Source organism: Hordeum vulgare, chromosome 5H, assembly GCF_904849725.1.
Source record: "Hordeum vulgare subsp. vulgare chromosome 5H, MorexV3_pseudomolecules_assembly, whole genome shotgun sequence".
NCBI classification, from domain to species: domain Eukaryota; kingdom Viridiplantae; phylum Streptophyta; class Magnoliopsida; order Poales; family Poaceae; genus Hordeum; species Hordeum vulgare.
Window position 1 is genome coordinate 477,289,436 of NC_058522.1, and position 15,578 is coordinate 477,305,013.

A 15,578-nucleotide genomic window follows, 5' to 3' on the forward strand; every position below is an offset into this window, starting at 1 on the left:
TTGTTGGAAATATGCCCTAGAGGCAATAATAAGTTGGTTATTATTATATTTCCTTGCTCATGATAATCGTTTATTATCCATGCTAGAATTTTATTGATTGGAAACTTAAATGCATGTGTGGATACATAGACAACACACTGTCCCTAGTGAGCCTCTAATTGACTAGCTCGTTGATCAAAGATGGTCAAGGTTTCCTGGCCATAGACAAGTGTTGTCATTTGATAACGGGGTCACATCATTAGGAGAATGATGTAATGGACAAGACCCAAACTATAAACGTAGCATATGATCGTGTCAGTTTATTGCTAATGTTTTCTACATGTCAATGTATCTATTCCTATGACCATGAGATCATGCAACTCCCGGACACCGGAGGAATACCTTGTGTGTATCAAACGTCGCAACGTTAATGGGTGACTATAAAGGTGCTCTACAGGTATCTCCGAAGGTGTCTGTTGGGTTGGCGTGGATAAAGACTGGGATTTGTCACTCCATGTGACGGAGAGGTATCTCGGGGCCCACTCGGTAATACAACATCACAACAAGCCTTGCAAACAATGTGATTAAGGAGTTAGTCATGGGATCTTGTATTAAGGAACGAGTAAAGAGACTTGCCCGTAACGAGATTGAACTAGGTATGGAGATACCGACGATCGAATCTTGGGCAAGTAACATACTGAAGGACAAAGGGAACAACATACAGGATTAACTGAATCCTTGACATAGAGGTTCAACCGATAAAATGTCCCCGTAGAATATGTAGGAGCCAATATGGGCATCCAGGTCCCGCCATTGGTTATTGACCGGAGAGTGTCTCAGGTCTTGTCTGCATAGTTCTCGAACCCGAGGGGTCTGCATACTTAAGGTTCGGTGACGTTTTGATATAGTTGAGTTATAGGTGTTGGTGACTTAAGGTTGTTCGGAGTCTCGGATGAGATCTTGTACGTCATGAGGAGCTCCGGAATGGTCCGGAGGTAAATATTGATATATATATATATATATATATATATAAGTCCTATTTTGGTCACCGAAAAAGTTTCAGGCTCATCGGTAATGTATCGGGAGTGCCGGGAGGGTACCGAGGGACCATCGGGAGGGGTGTGACGACCCAAAGGCTTCATGGGCTGTGTGAGGAGGTAAACCAGCCCTTGGTGGGCTGGCCTAAGCCTCACCTAAAGGCCCGTGCGGTTGGAGTGGAGGAATAAGGCAAAAAGCCAAAGGTGGAAAGAGTTTCCAAGTGGGAAGGAAGGAGTCCTAATCCTACTAGGATTGGAGGAGGACTCCTCCTCTCCTCTCCACTTCGGCGGACCCAAAGGGGAAACCCTAGGGCGCCAGCCTCCCTCCTCTCCTCCTATATATACTAGAGGTACTGAGGGTTTTTTTGAAGACATAGAAATTAGCCACGGCTGCCTCTCTCTCCCTCTAGATATGTTTCTCCTCTAGTCTAATTCGGAAGTGCTTAGGCGAAGCCCTGCTGGATTAGTTCACCACCACCACCACCACTTCACTGTGCTGGAGAACTCATCTACCTCTCCGCCCCTCTTGCTGGATCAAGAAGGCGGAGATCGTCATCGAGTTGTACGTGTGGTGAGATTGAGGGATCAGGATCGATCATGATGGGATGGCGGGACGGATCATGATGGGATCACGAGACGGGCTGCGAATTGAATCACGAAGATGTCCCACTACATCAACCGCGTTATATACGCTTCTGCTTAGTGATCTACAAGGGTATGTAGATTCACTCTCCCCTCTCGTAGATGATCATCACCATGGATAGGCATTGCGTGTGCGTAGGAAAATTTTTGTTTCCCATGCAACGTTCCCCAACAGGATTCATGTGTATGCACACGCTCAAACTTTGGTCTCGAACCTCACCATGATCTATCATAACACAGACCAAGATGAAACCCCCTTGGTCAAACCCCTCTCGTTGCAGGTCAAAGTGATAGACCATGCGGGCTCACGAATGGGCGTGTCGCCGATAACCGCACGACAATCTAACGACCACCACTTCATGCATGTGGCCCGAACATATGTATGAAAGTGTTGTGTGATGTTTTAAATACCCAATTCACGGCTTTGATGTGGCACGTGTCTCACAAACCGGGCAATCCACTAGTAGGAGAAAGGCTACCAGTAGCGCTGGTTTTACCCTTACTAGTAGCGCTCGGGCCAGAGCTACTGCTAACACGCTACAGCTAACCTGTTAGCAGTAGCGTTGGATTGAAAGCACTACTAGTATCTACGTTAGCAGTAGTGCTAGAATAAATAAAGCGCTATTGTTAAGCCAGCGCTACTGCTAATGTTCCTGCTTTCAATATTTAATTCCCGTTGTATTTATGCCCCCTCTATGTATTTGTGCATGCTCTAAACAATAGTTTCATCGTATCAGAATAAGCATGCATTATTCTCATCATAGCGTGTTGTTTAGCAGATCCCTGGCAATGGCTAGACAAATTCTATTCTCGATTGCTCAACAATTAGAAATTGTCTTGCAATGACCCACCAGCGCGTGGGATCGAGGCAGTTTTCATGGGTAGAGTATTCAACCCAAATTTGTTGGTTCGCCGGTAGGAAGTGAGAGGATACTCTCAAGTATTAGCAGCTGAATGTGTCAGATTCAACCACACCTGAAAGATTAGTATCTGCAAGCAAAGTATCAACAGCAAAGTAGTATGATAACAACGGTGTTAGAAACGATCTGTTGACGACAGACTATTCCTAACGATTGTAACAATGGCGCCAGAAGTTGCCGGTAGACGGGAAATATTCTTTCCCGTCAACGTCGTGCGAACCAGTATTGAAGCAGGTAGTAGCAGTGTAACGAGTAGCAGCAGTGGCAAGGAACAGCAGTAGTGACAGCAGTAGCAAGTAGCAACAGTAGCAAGTAATCAGCAGAGCAAGCAAGTAACAGCAGCAGCAACAGTAGTAACAGCAGCAGAGCAAAAGAAGTAACAGCAGCAGTGGGACAAACTCATAGGCAATGGGTCGGTGATTTGTTTGGATGATATTCATCATGCAAGAGTTATAACACAGAGAGGTATATTGCTAGCTCCCGTTCGTCAATGTGATGTAGGCATGCATTCCGTGTGTCGTCATACGTGCTTAGGGAAAAGAACTTGCATGACATCTATTGTCCATCCCTCCCGTGGCAGCGCGGTCCAAAAGGAAACTACGGGATATTAAGGTTCTCCTTTTAATAAAGAACCGGACCAACGCATTAGCACTTGGTGAACACATGAACTCCTCAAACTATGGTCCTCACCGGGAGTGGTTCCGGTTATTGTCACTCCGGGGTTGCCGGGTCATAACACATAGTAGGTAACTACAACTTGCAAGATCGGATCTAAAACACATATATTGGTGACAACATAATAATTTCAGATCTGAAATCATGGCACTCGGGCCCTAGTGACAAGCATTAAGCATGGCAAAGTAGTAGCAACAGCAATCTCAGAACATAGTGGATACTAGGGATCAATCCCCATCAAAACTAACTCGATTACATGATAGATCTCATCCTACTCATCACCGCCCAGCGAGCCTACGAATAGATTACTCACGAACGATGAAGAGCTTCATGGAATTGGAGAGGGAAGAAGGTTGATGATGACGATGGCGACGATTTCCCCTCTCCGGAGCCCAAAACGGACTCCAGATCTGCCCTCCAGATGAAGAACAGGATGTGGCAGCGCCTCCGTATCGCAAACGCGACGAAATCTTCTCTCTTGATTTTTTTCTGGGTCGAAAGTGAATTTATAGAGCTGAGTTTGGGGGCGGCAGAGCCACGTGGGCCCCACAAGCTTGCTAGCCGCCACCAGGGGGTGGCGGCTACAGGGCTTGTGGCCCACTGGCCCATCCCCTCCGGTGGATCTTTGCGTAGGTATTTTTCATATTTTCTAGAAATATTCTCCGTAAATTTTCAGGACATTCTGAGAACTTTCATTTCTGCACAAAAACAACACCAAGGCAATTCTGCTGAAAACAGCGTCAGTCCAGGTTAGTTCAATTCAAATCATACAAATTAGAGTCCAAAACAAGGGCAAAAGAGTTTGGAAAAGTAGATACGATGGAGACGTATCACGTACACATAAAGTATCATGTCATATAACTCATCATCATCTTACTTACTCATCTAACAACTCATCATCATCTTAATCATATACCAAGTTAAAATCTCGTAAAATAGAAAAACATCATAATAGTCATCATATGCACGCATCCTAATTGATCATGTCAAGTTAATATAAACCAGAAAAACTTGTCTCTCATAAGACCTAGTCCTCCCTCCTAGGTATAATGTCATAAAACCGAATAACACCTATGTCTACATGATGAAGCACAGAGATCCAACGGTCTCCAACTTGTGGCTTGCGATCCTTCTTTATTTCTCTCCATGCTTCAATTTGGAGCCTTTTTGATTTGCGGTTACTCGAGTATGGAGCATCGAACTCAGCCCTCAACGGGCTTTTAATTTCATATGACCTTCTGGGTGCATCAACAAAGGCACTACATCATTTGGCAGTTGATGTTGAAGGACATAATAATAACCTAGTTAGCAATGTAATCAACACCATTTATGCAATAGTAGAGCGTACTTAATTAGGAAACTCTTACCAAGATATTTCGGCGAATGTCATCCGGCCTCAACCTATGCACTAGTGGCATGTAAAATGTATAATGTTTGCCAATTCCTAAATTATACGGGAAGTTATCCCTAGAAACCAGGAGACCAACAATAAAGTAGAGAAGAACATCCTTCTCCTCCCAAGTTAGATGTGATCCATACGTGTAGTGTATCGTGTCAATTAATTTCCGTAGTTCACTCAAAGAAACAAAATAAGTTGTAAATTATAATTTAACAAATTTAGTATATGGATGAACACCAACTATTTCTAAATATAGAATGCAAATTACTTGAAAAATATGGTTGAGGAACTCACATGGAGGTAAAACAGGAAGCATATCGACAACCACCCAAATGTCGATGTTGCCTGGCATATTATCTTCACGACGAAGATCGAAGGTTATTTCCATACCCTCCTGAAATCCATATGCCTTGCAAAGATCTTACTAGTTTGGGCACCCTATTTCTGTGTTAAAAATTGAATTAAATACATTGATCACAAACGTGTGACCATGTATAGTCCTCAGGTTAGCTCTCCTCGTATCCATACTCTCGTGGTCTTCGAAACCAAGCCTCTCCAACACATATCTTCTTGCATGAAAAGGGAGGAATTAGTCGAATTGTATAAAATAAAAATTACACGTTGAAGCAAAGAAACAGAAGTCATGCATGCTTAATTACAAAAAACACGTGTCATCGTTGCGTACCATACAAACTTTGAAGGTCTCATCAAGCTTCATGCTGAAGAACCTGACGTCTCGCAGGTGAGGCGTGTCGCACATACCCTGATAGTCGCCGCAATATTCACACTCCTAATATTCATCGTCGGACATTTCCTGTTTTAATGTGGTAATTTAACTTATAATCCATGGAACATGTTTGTAAATGCGTAAACAATAACCGTGACACTATATCGAAAAAATTGAACATGTATATATAAACAGAAGCATGAATGATAAAAAGGGACCTATATTTGGTCGGAATGTTGATTCATTCCCATTTCTCGCAATTCCAGGGCACTCCATATGTCCTAGTTTCTAGCACTAGTCATGCCAAAATTCACGGAAAATTTCGGCATGACCTTTGCTAAAAAGTGGACATATGAAGCGCCTGAAATTTGCCGGAACGGAAATGAATCAACATTCCGACAAAACATAGGCCACTCGGTCATTCCGAAAATACTTGCCACAAACTTAGCACAAATGGAGCACATTGGATTACCTAATAACAATAGCAATTAAATGACACAAAAATAAAAATAAAATAGGAATCCCCTCCCCTCCTCCTCTTCTTCTCCTCCTCTTCCTCTCCTCCTCTTCTTCTCCTCCTCCTCTTCTTCCTATCCTCCTCCTCTTATTTTCTTCTCCTCCTCCTCTTCTTTTCTTCTCCTCCTCATCTTCTTTTCTTATCCTCTTCTACTTCTCCTCTTTTTCTTCTACTTCTCCTCTTCTTATATTTTTCCTCTTCTTCCCCTCTCCTCCTCTTTTTATTCTCCTTCTTCTTCTTCTTTTCCTCCTTTTCTTCCTCTCCTCCTCTTCCTCTAATAATTATAAAATTGAATTAACCTAAAACCTAATTCTAAATATTACTAACCCTAATAATTCTAACAAAAAAACAAAATTAATCTAAAACAAAATTTCCTCTCCTTCCTCCTCCTCTTCTTCCTCTTCTGCTTCTCCTTCTTCTTCTTCTTCTTTTCCTCCTCTTCTTCCTCTCCTTCCTCTTCTCCTCCTCCTATTCTTCCCCTCCTTCCTCTTCTTCCTCTTCTTCCTATTCTTCCTTTCCTCCTCTTCTTCTTCTCTTCCTCCTCTTCTTCCTCTCCTCCTCCTCTTCTTCCTCTCCTCCTCTTCTTCCTCTCCTCTTCTTCTTCTCCTCATCTTCTTCAACAGCAGTAGGTTACCAGCGGGAGAGAGGGGCAAGGGTTACCTGGAGCGGGAGAGAGGGGCGGCGGCTGCGACTGCAGGAGGGGTGATGGCGGCGGAGACTGCAGAAGGGGGAGGGGGCGTCCGACGGCGACTGCGGCGGCGACTGCAGGAGCGGGAGGAAGAAGAGGCAGAAGTGGACGGAGTGGACGGAGAGGAAAATTTCAGGCCGGTTAAGTAACAATAGCAGTAGCGCTGATTTAGGCCAGCGCTACTGCTAACTTAGTAGTAGCGCTCGTTCTGGTCCAGCGCTACTGCTAAATGCCCTAGGACAGTTAGCAGTAGTGATGGATTGGTTCCAGCGCTACTACTAAGTTAGCAGTAGCACCGGATTGGTTCCAGCGCTACTGATAACATTATTTTCTTTATTCCTTTTCCTTATTATTATTTTTCTTAATTATTTTTTCTTTTTATTATTTTCCTTTCCTTTCCTGTTTACTTTTGTTTTTCTTTTGTATTGTTTTCTCCTTTTGTTTTTATCCCGACGGCCTCGCACACGCAGTCGACGACGAGAACGTCTCCCTCCCGGCCACACTGCGCGAATATTAACGGAACCATGTACACAAAATACATACATATATATAAATGATTATTTCGAACACAAAATACATACATATATATAAATGATTGTTTCTCAGCTGCGTCGAAGACGTTTCACATTGAGCTTCTTTCCTTTCTTGTTCGTTGTGTTGATTCTTCTTTCCCGGCACCATGGAGTACAATCTTTCTTAGGTAATGTAGTCTTGATTCTTCTTTTTACGTATGCTTCATCGTCATCGTCATCTTCCCTCATCGGGTTGCCATATTGGTCGTAGTCTTCCTCGTTGGCGACTCCATCCATTCTGACAATGTTCCTTTTGCCTCTCCTCACGACAACACGGCTGGGATTGGTCGGGTCGGTTATGAAGAAGCATTGTGTCACGTGCTTAGCATGTATCCATGGCTTAGTTTTGGCGACGACGTTAACCTTGACGTAGCGCTCTTTGCGTCGGGTATAGACATTGTAGTAAAATACTTGTTTTCTCTTACGACGGCCTTAGCCCACCTAACACGGAACATCGACGGCCTTAGCCCACCTAACACGGAACATCGTCGCATCGTGCTTTCCAGCATAGTTAAGCTCCCAGATCTCTTTGACCCTTCCATAGAATCTTTCAGTTGTGTCGTTGGAGTCGGTCACGCATTCAGTCGTCACCCTTGAGTTCTGGTAATCACTGTCCATGTCTTTGGCCTCCGTGTAGAACGTGTACCCATTGATATCGTATGCCACATAGGACACACAGATGCACCATGATGTCAAAGAATGCGGGCGGAAAGTACATCTCAAGCTCACATAGTATGACAACGATCTCTTCATGTAGCCTTCGCATCTGCTTCACACTGATGGACTTTCAAGAGATAACGTCGAAGAAGTTGCAGAGACCAGTAAGTGTCTCACCGAAACAGAAATAAATAGGCATTTAGGTGAGAGGGTGTGTGTGTGGGTGATAGGTAGAAGAAAGAGAGAAGAATGGCAAGAATGGTGGAGAAGTAACAATGGAGGAGGAAAGGAGAAAGGAGGGCAAAGGGGAGGAAGGGGGAGAGGGGGTGTGTGTGGGTGTAAATGAAGCACTTAGCAGTAGCGCTTTTTACTGTCCAGCGCTACTACTACAGATACTGTCGGTGGCCTCGTTGGGCCCCATTTAGCAGTAGCGTTGGTTCCAAGGAAGCGCTACTGCTATGAAACTTAGCAGTGCGCGTTTTACAGTCCCGCGCTACTACTACAGATATTGTGGATGGCCTCGTTGAGCCTCGTTTAGCAGTAGCGCTGGAACTGCAACCAACGCTACTACTGCGGTAGTTACTAGTAGCGCGTCCTATTTCCAACGATACTGCTAAGTAGCAGCAATGTGTGCTATTTTCCAGCGCTATTACTAGGCTCCTACCTATAAGGTTTTTCTTACTAGTGATCCCACACGAAGGCTCGCCACGCGTAGTATGCCGGAACCCCCTCCCCCAGCCACCACCACCACTTTGAGGCATGTCCAACTTTTTCTCTAGTGAATATGGAACCATATGTGTCGTGCTACAACTTGAAAATTTTCAAAGATCATTTGACCTTTTTATACATTAATTGGGTTTCTTGAAATTTAATGTGTAAAATTTAAATTTGAATTACATGCACATACAGCGGTGCACCAAAATGGATTGGAAAAGCATGTGTGTGTGTGTTGGTCCATGTTTAGTCCCCATGCAATAAATGGTAAAAAAAAATCAGATATCTCGGCATCATGGCTCGACCACAAACATTAAAAATCTAGGTTTTTAAATTCTAATAAATCTCAGCTCAACATGCTATCATGATATGGCACCAATAGGTTATGGTAAAAAAATCCAATTTGAGACAAGTTTTGATATAAACTTCTTACAAGCCGGAGCTTCTCACGAGACGACTCGTGATTTCAAGAGAGAACATGCACGTCATGTTTGTGGACGAAATAACATCCGCTGCCTCTTCTCTCTTTTTTGTAGAGTCATCATAGACCGCTACATGTATAGTGTTAAAAAATAAAAATATATTCAATCTTTTTTATACATTAATTGAGTTCTCGGAATTTAATCTGTAAAATTCAAATTTAAACTACATACACGTGCAACACTACATCAAAGGGTTGAAAAATTATGTATATGCCCCTGGGTGCATATTTAGTCCCCATGCAAAAAATGATAAGAAATTTCAAACATATTATGTCGTTTCGCTCAACAACAACAGAAATAGTTAAAACCGTTATTGGTAGAACGGCGGCAGCAGCGGCAGCAGCAACAGGAGCATTTCTGTCTGACCACTTTCAGTAAATCACCAGCCATCCCTTTGTGCAGCACTCACTCCTGCTGGTGTTTGTTCCTTCAGAAATGCATAAGGAAAAGGGCACATGTTGTGTTCTACGCTGCTGGACACCACCACGGCTAATGAGTAGGAAAAAAAAAGTGGAAACAGCTAGCTCAGGCACGCACAACACCAGTGGAGTCCTCTGACCAGAGGTCCAAAACTGTCCGGGAAGAGACATACAGTCATGATCAAACACACAAGGAACAGGCGTGGTGCCCAGGCCAGGATCATACTTCTTCCAACCTTTACTTACACCACAGGTCCATAGTCGTATTGATATTTTTACACCCAACATCGAATTCACCATCCCCTCCTTACAATTTTCCACTATGTGAAGAAGAAGAAAAAGTAACTGACCAACGAGCTCACCGGCAGACGAATAAAGGGCAGAAATTTTGCAGTGGACAAATCTGAGGGTCCAAAGCAAACAACACCAGCCACGAGCCATCCTCCCTCTTGATTCCTCGGTGCCGGATGCAAAAGCAAATTCATTCTTCACACCCACAACACTTGGTTTGCCCTTCTACACAAAGCAACAGCCGAAGAGATCTCACAGGATGCTCGATCAATCACGACGCTCCGACCATACTTCTCTGAGGAGCTCGTATCTTGCATTTGCCACGGCGCCTTCTTGTCGAGTACTGAAATGTGCGTCCCCGTTACAAGGCGAAGGCGGAGAGCTCCGGTCGTAGAGGGACATCAAGGGGGAGCCTAGGTCGTCCAGATCATCGTCGCTGGTGTACCCTCTCCTCTGGATCATCGAGGCCCTTTGGTCCACCTCTGCGTTGCCACTGGTGTCTGCCACTTTCTCAGCTACATGCTCCAATGAAGGGGCGCGGTATGCAACGGCAGCAGCAGTGCATGGGAATGTGCTGATCAGGTTTTTCTCCGTGAAGCGCTCAAGCAAGCTCTGTGTGCCATGAATGAAAAAAGTCAATATAGTGTATAATCACCTTCATGACATATTGTGTGCGCTGCTACAACGTAAGGGGTTCATTTAACTTCAGGAAGAGGGGTCATACCTCAGAGTTCAGCTCCTCTAGAACCAAACCAGGAACAGGATCAGGGCAGAACTCATCTGGAGTGAAGTTGCAGAGTATTCTTGTTACTAGTGGAAGGCCAATCGACGGGCAGACCTGACACGAAAAAACTCAAAACTTCAACTACACCACATCTAATAGTTACATAGAAGATAAGATCATATAATACTAGTTTAGCATCTTGTGTCTTGACACAGGAGTCCAGCAAGGAGTTATGCACGGACACAGACCTCTTTCCTGATGGACTTCTCAAGAAGCATGTCCTTCGGAAGCATTAGAAGATCACTCAACTCATTAAGCAGCTTAAAAGAATTGGGGTCAGCTCCATCTCTTCTGACATCACCATCTCCTACTGCACCTTGGCCATCCTTGTGAGAGTCATCACCGTCCATGCCAAACATATCCGTCAACAATCTGGACCAGCTTCCAACCTGTGGAGCCATTTCACGTGTCAACATTAAACGGTAGAATTTGTTTGGAGGAGTGAACTAAGATCGTTGAAATGCCCTATTCTAGTTTGTTCTTCACATGGCATTGAAAGTAACCAAAACAATGTGGTTTCAGTCTGCATTTAGGTACATACTGCATTCTTCAGCTGCGCGCCTGATCCAAAACTTAAGTTGCCAGCTAGAATTGGCAGAACCCTGGAGTCTAGAATCGGATCGGATATTGGATCAGATGGTATCTCATTCTCTGATTCACGGAGGATGGCATTAAATAAAGCCACGTCTAAACGGGCTACACATTGCTCCATTACCTGATGACAACAGAACAGCTCATAAACACATTCCGAAAGAATATTGTTCTTTTCAAATGATGGAAAGAAACTTAAAGTTTACCAGTTTGGCTAGTACTGGTAAGCAGCCACACTCATGTCCACCAGCACGAAGAGGGCATATTCGGCTGAACGCATCGCAAAATGCAGTCTTCCAAAGATCAATAGAGAAAGTGCTTTGATGCTGATCAGCCGAAGACTGCTGTAACGGTTTCCCAATGCTTGGAGTTGATGAATCCTCGACAGGAGTTTGCATACAGGGTGTCAATGCCTAGGAAGAGAAATACCGATCAGAATATTGACATACTGAATTGGAAATATTTTCCTAGTCATGTTTTACAACTAGCAGGTCAAATTTAAGGTTCTGACAAAATTGCCAGGATAAAATGAGGTGAACCTTTACCTGCCACCACACAGACTCAACAATCCGAGAAAAGATCCAAGATTCAATCTTCTCTAATGCAACCAAGACAGTGCCAGTTTCCTGCCAATCATCCGGAAACTGCATGACAGTAGATCTAGCCTGCTTGCCACTGGAATTCATTTTCCATCGCATTGGCGGGGAATTCTTGTAAAGCTTTTTTGCATTACTGTTACTGTTCATAGTGAAAGCATTCATAACTGCAGGTGAATGACTTGAAATGCCAAAGGTTTGTGCAACGATCTCTCGTAGGACAATTGTGTTCGATAACCAGAATGTCAATCTACATAAATTAGATTCTTAAATTAAATTAGCAGGAGTTAATACTGATGGGCATGTGCAGAATAAAGTTAAGACATACTGTAACCCTAGTTTATTTACCTTGAAACGTCATTGCCACAAGACTTTGCTACCAGCACAAGCCCAGAAACCGAGTTTTTTGCAACAGAAGCTTTCTTTTCTGGGGACCAAAACTTTGATGCATAGATATATAACCTAGACAGACGCCGAGCTGGTGTATGCAACTTATGCGATGAACATACATGCTCTGGCACAATAGAGTAGAGAGAAACCTCAAGGGCAGCAACTTCACGAAGCTCTTGCTCCAGCTTTTCAATTTTTGATTCTAATTCCTCGATCTTCTCATCATTCTTTTCATATGCTACTGAGTCGTCATCATCAAGTATGTTCTGTTCAGTATCAGCAATTTCATCATCAGTGCCAGTACTCTGATCACATTTTGGAGCTTCGTCCAAGACATCAATCTCCTTTGCTTCTTCAATGGCCTCATCACCAGTCTCTAGACCCTCGATGCCCTTATCATCAGTTGCTATAACCTCAATGGCCTTATCATCAGTCGGTATACCCTCAATGGCCTTATGATCGGTCGCTCTACCCTCGTTGGCCTTATCATCAGTCTCTACACCCTCAATGGCCTTATCATCAGCAGCTGTGCCCTCAGTGGCTTTATCATCAGTGGCTGTGCCTTCGGTGGCCTTATTATCATCGGCCCTGCCCTCTGTTGACTTATCATCAGTGGCTCTGCCCTCAATAGCTTTATCATTTGTTTCCTCAGACACATCAGATGAAGGACAAGAAGTAACTTCCACAGTTTCTGCCTTTTGAACTTCAATAGGTTTAACACCATTAGCCGCTTTGCTGGGCTTCAGTGATTTGTTCGGACTATTGTTTGGTGAAATATATTGCAGCTTCTTGTTGACTGGACGAGTGGAATTACTTCTGGCCAGACGTGAGCTGTTTGGCTTGGTCTCCTTTTTTGCTAGCTTCTTCGGAACTCTTGAGACTCTTTTCGCTTTAGTATCTTCATTACTGTTAGACTCACCTTGAGATGAAAAGGAGTCTCTAGATGCTTCATAGTCTGATTCAGCTTCCTTCGCTTGTTTAGCATCTCGTTCAACTTCCACGTCAGTTGAATGTTCATTTCTCTCTTCCCCGTTCTCCCTAGCACCCATTTGAGTGTGCTAGAAACTTGATGCCTAGGCAGAACATGAACAAAGTTAGTAACATGAGCAGATGTCTAGCAGCTTGAGTGAGCCAATAGGCATGATAGAAAAAGTGATATCCAGGAAGAACCATCATGATGATTATGCCATGGTAAGGGGCACATGGAAAACAATTGCATATCGTAACTTGCTTCAACTCAAAAAAAAAAGTAAAGTTGTCTAGAACTGTGCACTAGAATTTCAGAGCAGACAAGTAACCTCCACAGCAGTCAATATATTATGTAGCTTTCAGCAAGGCATCCACTATAGAGCATAATGACAGCAGTCGATATAAAATGCAGCTTCCAGCAAGACATCCACTATAGAGCATAATGACTATCATACTGTACTAAGAAGCAAATGTTCATATGGTAAAACAAGCGATAGGACGCCGGATCAAACAGCTACTGCTCTCTATCAAGCCTCGAGATCTGGACAGCTAGGCGAAATACACACACCAAAATACACATCTAACCAACAAAATTAATGCCCCAACAGCAACAAGAGAATTCGGTACAGGTAATGTGTCTCCTAGTGCAATTCACTTGAGGGGGAGGGAGGTGGTTGGGAGGCACATGGCGGTGGGGCACGGTGAGGTTGTACGACCGTTGGACTGGATTGCATTGGATGGAGAACGAGGTCCCAACTCCCAATTGGACCCAAACGCCAGGGACACAAACTAAGCTGCACTGCTGAAACTGTGAGATCTGACAAGCTGTAGTACCGAGTGTAAACTCGGCGCCAGCGAAGTACTTGACTCTAAGAGCAATGTACGCGTCCTAGTCGTTGCCCGGAATTTCCAGCCACCGGGCGAAGCAAGAAACTACGCAAGTGCAGCGCTCCGATCCGGCCCATATGGTATGGTTGCAAACAAACGGCCACGGCAATCCACCAAGAAGAAGTTAAAAGATGGCAGAGAAAAACAGCAGATGCTGGCTAACTGAATTTTACGAATGGCCAGAGATTTTTGGTTTTTTCTTCATCAGGTAGCTGACTAACTGAATTTCACAAATGCGGATAACAGAATGCACCGACAGAACCTAAATCCGTGTTCAAGATGCCCGGTCTAACGGAGTTCGCCGGATGAGGTGGGTGCTATGGAAATCACACACCCATTACTACAGGAACAAGAGCAAGAACAGTGGAGTAAAGAAGGAAATGCCGGATCCCTCTGGCACTGTAGGAATGCCGGATCCTTTGCTAGCACGGAGATGGGAGAAGAAAAGAAGAACCAATGCAGCAAAAGGAAATCTAGAATCGAGCACCTGAGCACGGCAAAGCTCCCCACTGCGCGGCAGCACGGATTCGGGGATGTGTTTTGTGAGGGGGGGGGGGGGGGGGGGGGGCTCACCGGGGTCCTTCTTCCTGCAGTGGCCGCCTCGGTTCCTGCGACGCAAGCGGGAGGGAGCGGGAGCGGCGAAACCAAACCAAACCCGAACGGTTGCTCCCTCCCTCCTCTGTTTCTTTTTCTGATAATGGCGGCGCGGGGTTCAATGCTGGGCGAGCCGCTTCCCGTCCCGGGCGGCGCAGCAGCCTCGACTGGGCGCGGTGCGGAATGTTTGTGGGGGGGCGGCGGCCGGCGTGGGAGGAGGAGAGGGGACGGCGCACGCGGCCAGCGGCCACCGCTGGGGCTGATGATGCTGCCGCGAGGGGGGCGTCACAGGCGTGCAGTGCGTGGGGGGGTTGCGGTGGTGGTGGGTTTGGGCTGGCGCTCATATCATCAATCGACGCGCGCTTCCAGGCCCGCCGATCGAGTCGCTTCACCGCGCGGTGCGGTTAAGCGACCGCTTTCCGCTGCTAGTCTTTTTCTTTTCATACATATTTTTGCAGGACTGTTTGGTCGTTCATTCTTGGAAGAATATAATTGTGATCTTACTTTTGTTTATCTGTATAGGGGATCTTTGATCTTGTTAGTTTATTATATGCATACTCAACATATTCAGTTCGAATGTCATCACATGGTACCCTAAATAGGGAATGGCAGCTGCTCAAGAGCCATCTTGCACTAAAACATATAGGCCATGTTTGTTTCGGTTTTTCTTCTATTTTTACAGCTTTTTGATTTTGGCAAAAAAATCATGAAACTCTTAAACCGGGGTAATCCAAAGGCCGGAGGAAAAATCACCTATTTAGAAGCTTTTTTTACTTTCTAAACAAAGTGGAAAAGCTACGAAAGCAAAAAATCAAAACAAACAGGGCCATAGTTTATTTGTACTTGACATGATAACCAAGCAACAAGATAACTATATGTATATCAAACATCCAAGAAAACCTATTTATGTCAATGACAAAAAGGTATCACTCTATGTATTAGTTTGAGTGCCAAAAGAATCGCATTGTAGGCCCATGTCTTCTTTGCAAGATATTGTAGGCTCGTGATCATGTCACAAGTTGTCAAGTTGATCGCTAAATTAAGAAT

At 44.5% G+C, this 15,578-nt stretch overlaps 1 protein-coding gene across 1 annotated transcript; it reads right to left on the reverse strand.

The window, feature by feature from the left end:
- Window positions 1–9,651: 9,651 nt before the first annotated feature.
- On the reverse strand, window positions 9,652–14,841 carry LOC123399368. The gene is made up of 8 exons (XM_045093784.1): window positions 14,511–14,841; window positions 12,039–13,153; window positions 11,640–11,940; window positions 11,301–11,507; window positions 11,045–11,218; window positions 10,692–10,892; window positions 10,444–10,557; window positions 9,652–10,331 (listed from the first exon to the last, which is right to left on the reverse strand). The coding sequence occupies exons 2-8, from the start codon at window positions 13,127–13,129 to the stop codon at window positions 9,987–9,989; spliced, it is 2,433 nt and encodes an 810-aa protein (XP_044949719.1). The 5' UTR covers window positions 13,130–13,153; window positions 14,511–14,841; the 3' UTR covers window positions 9,652–9,986.
- Between the last annotated feature and the right edge of the window lie 737 nt (window positions 14,842–15,578).

What these genes read in the sequence shown, in the direction of transcription:
- LOC123399368 (XM_045093784.1), bottom strand. Translation starts at nt 13,129, where the DNA reads ATGGGTGCTAGGGAGAACGGGGAAGAGAGAAATGAACATTCAACTGAC. An exon ending in TTGAGTCTGTGTGGTGGCAG is followed by an intron (nt 11,508 to 11,639) that starts GTAAAGGTTCAC and finishes TTCTCTTCCTAG; the next exon opens with GCATTGACACCCTGTATGCA. An exon ending in TACCAGTACTAGCCAAACTG is followed by an intron (nt 11,219 to 11,300) that starts GTAAACTTTAAG and finishes TGTTGTCATCAG; the next exon opens with GTAATGGAGCAATGTGTAGC.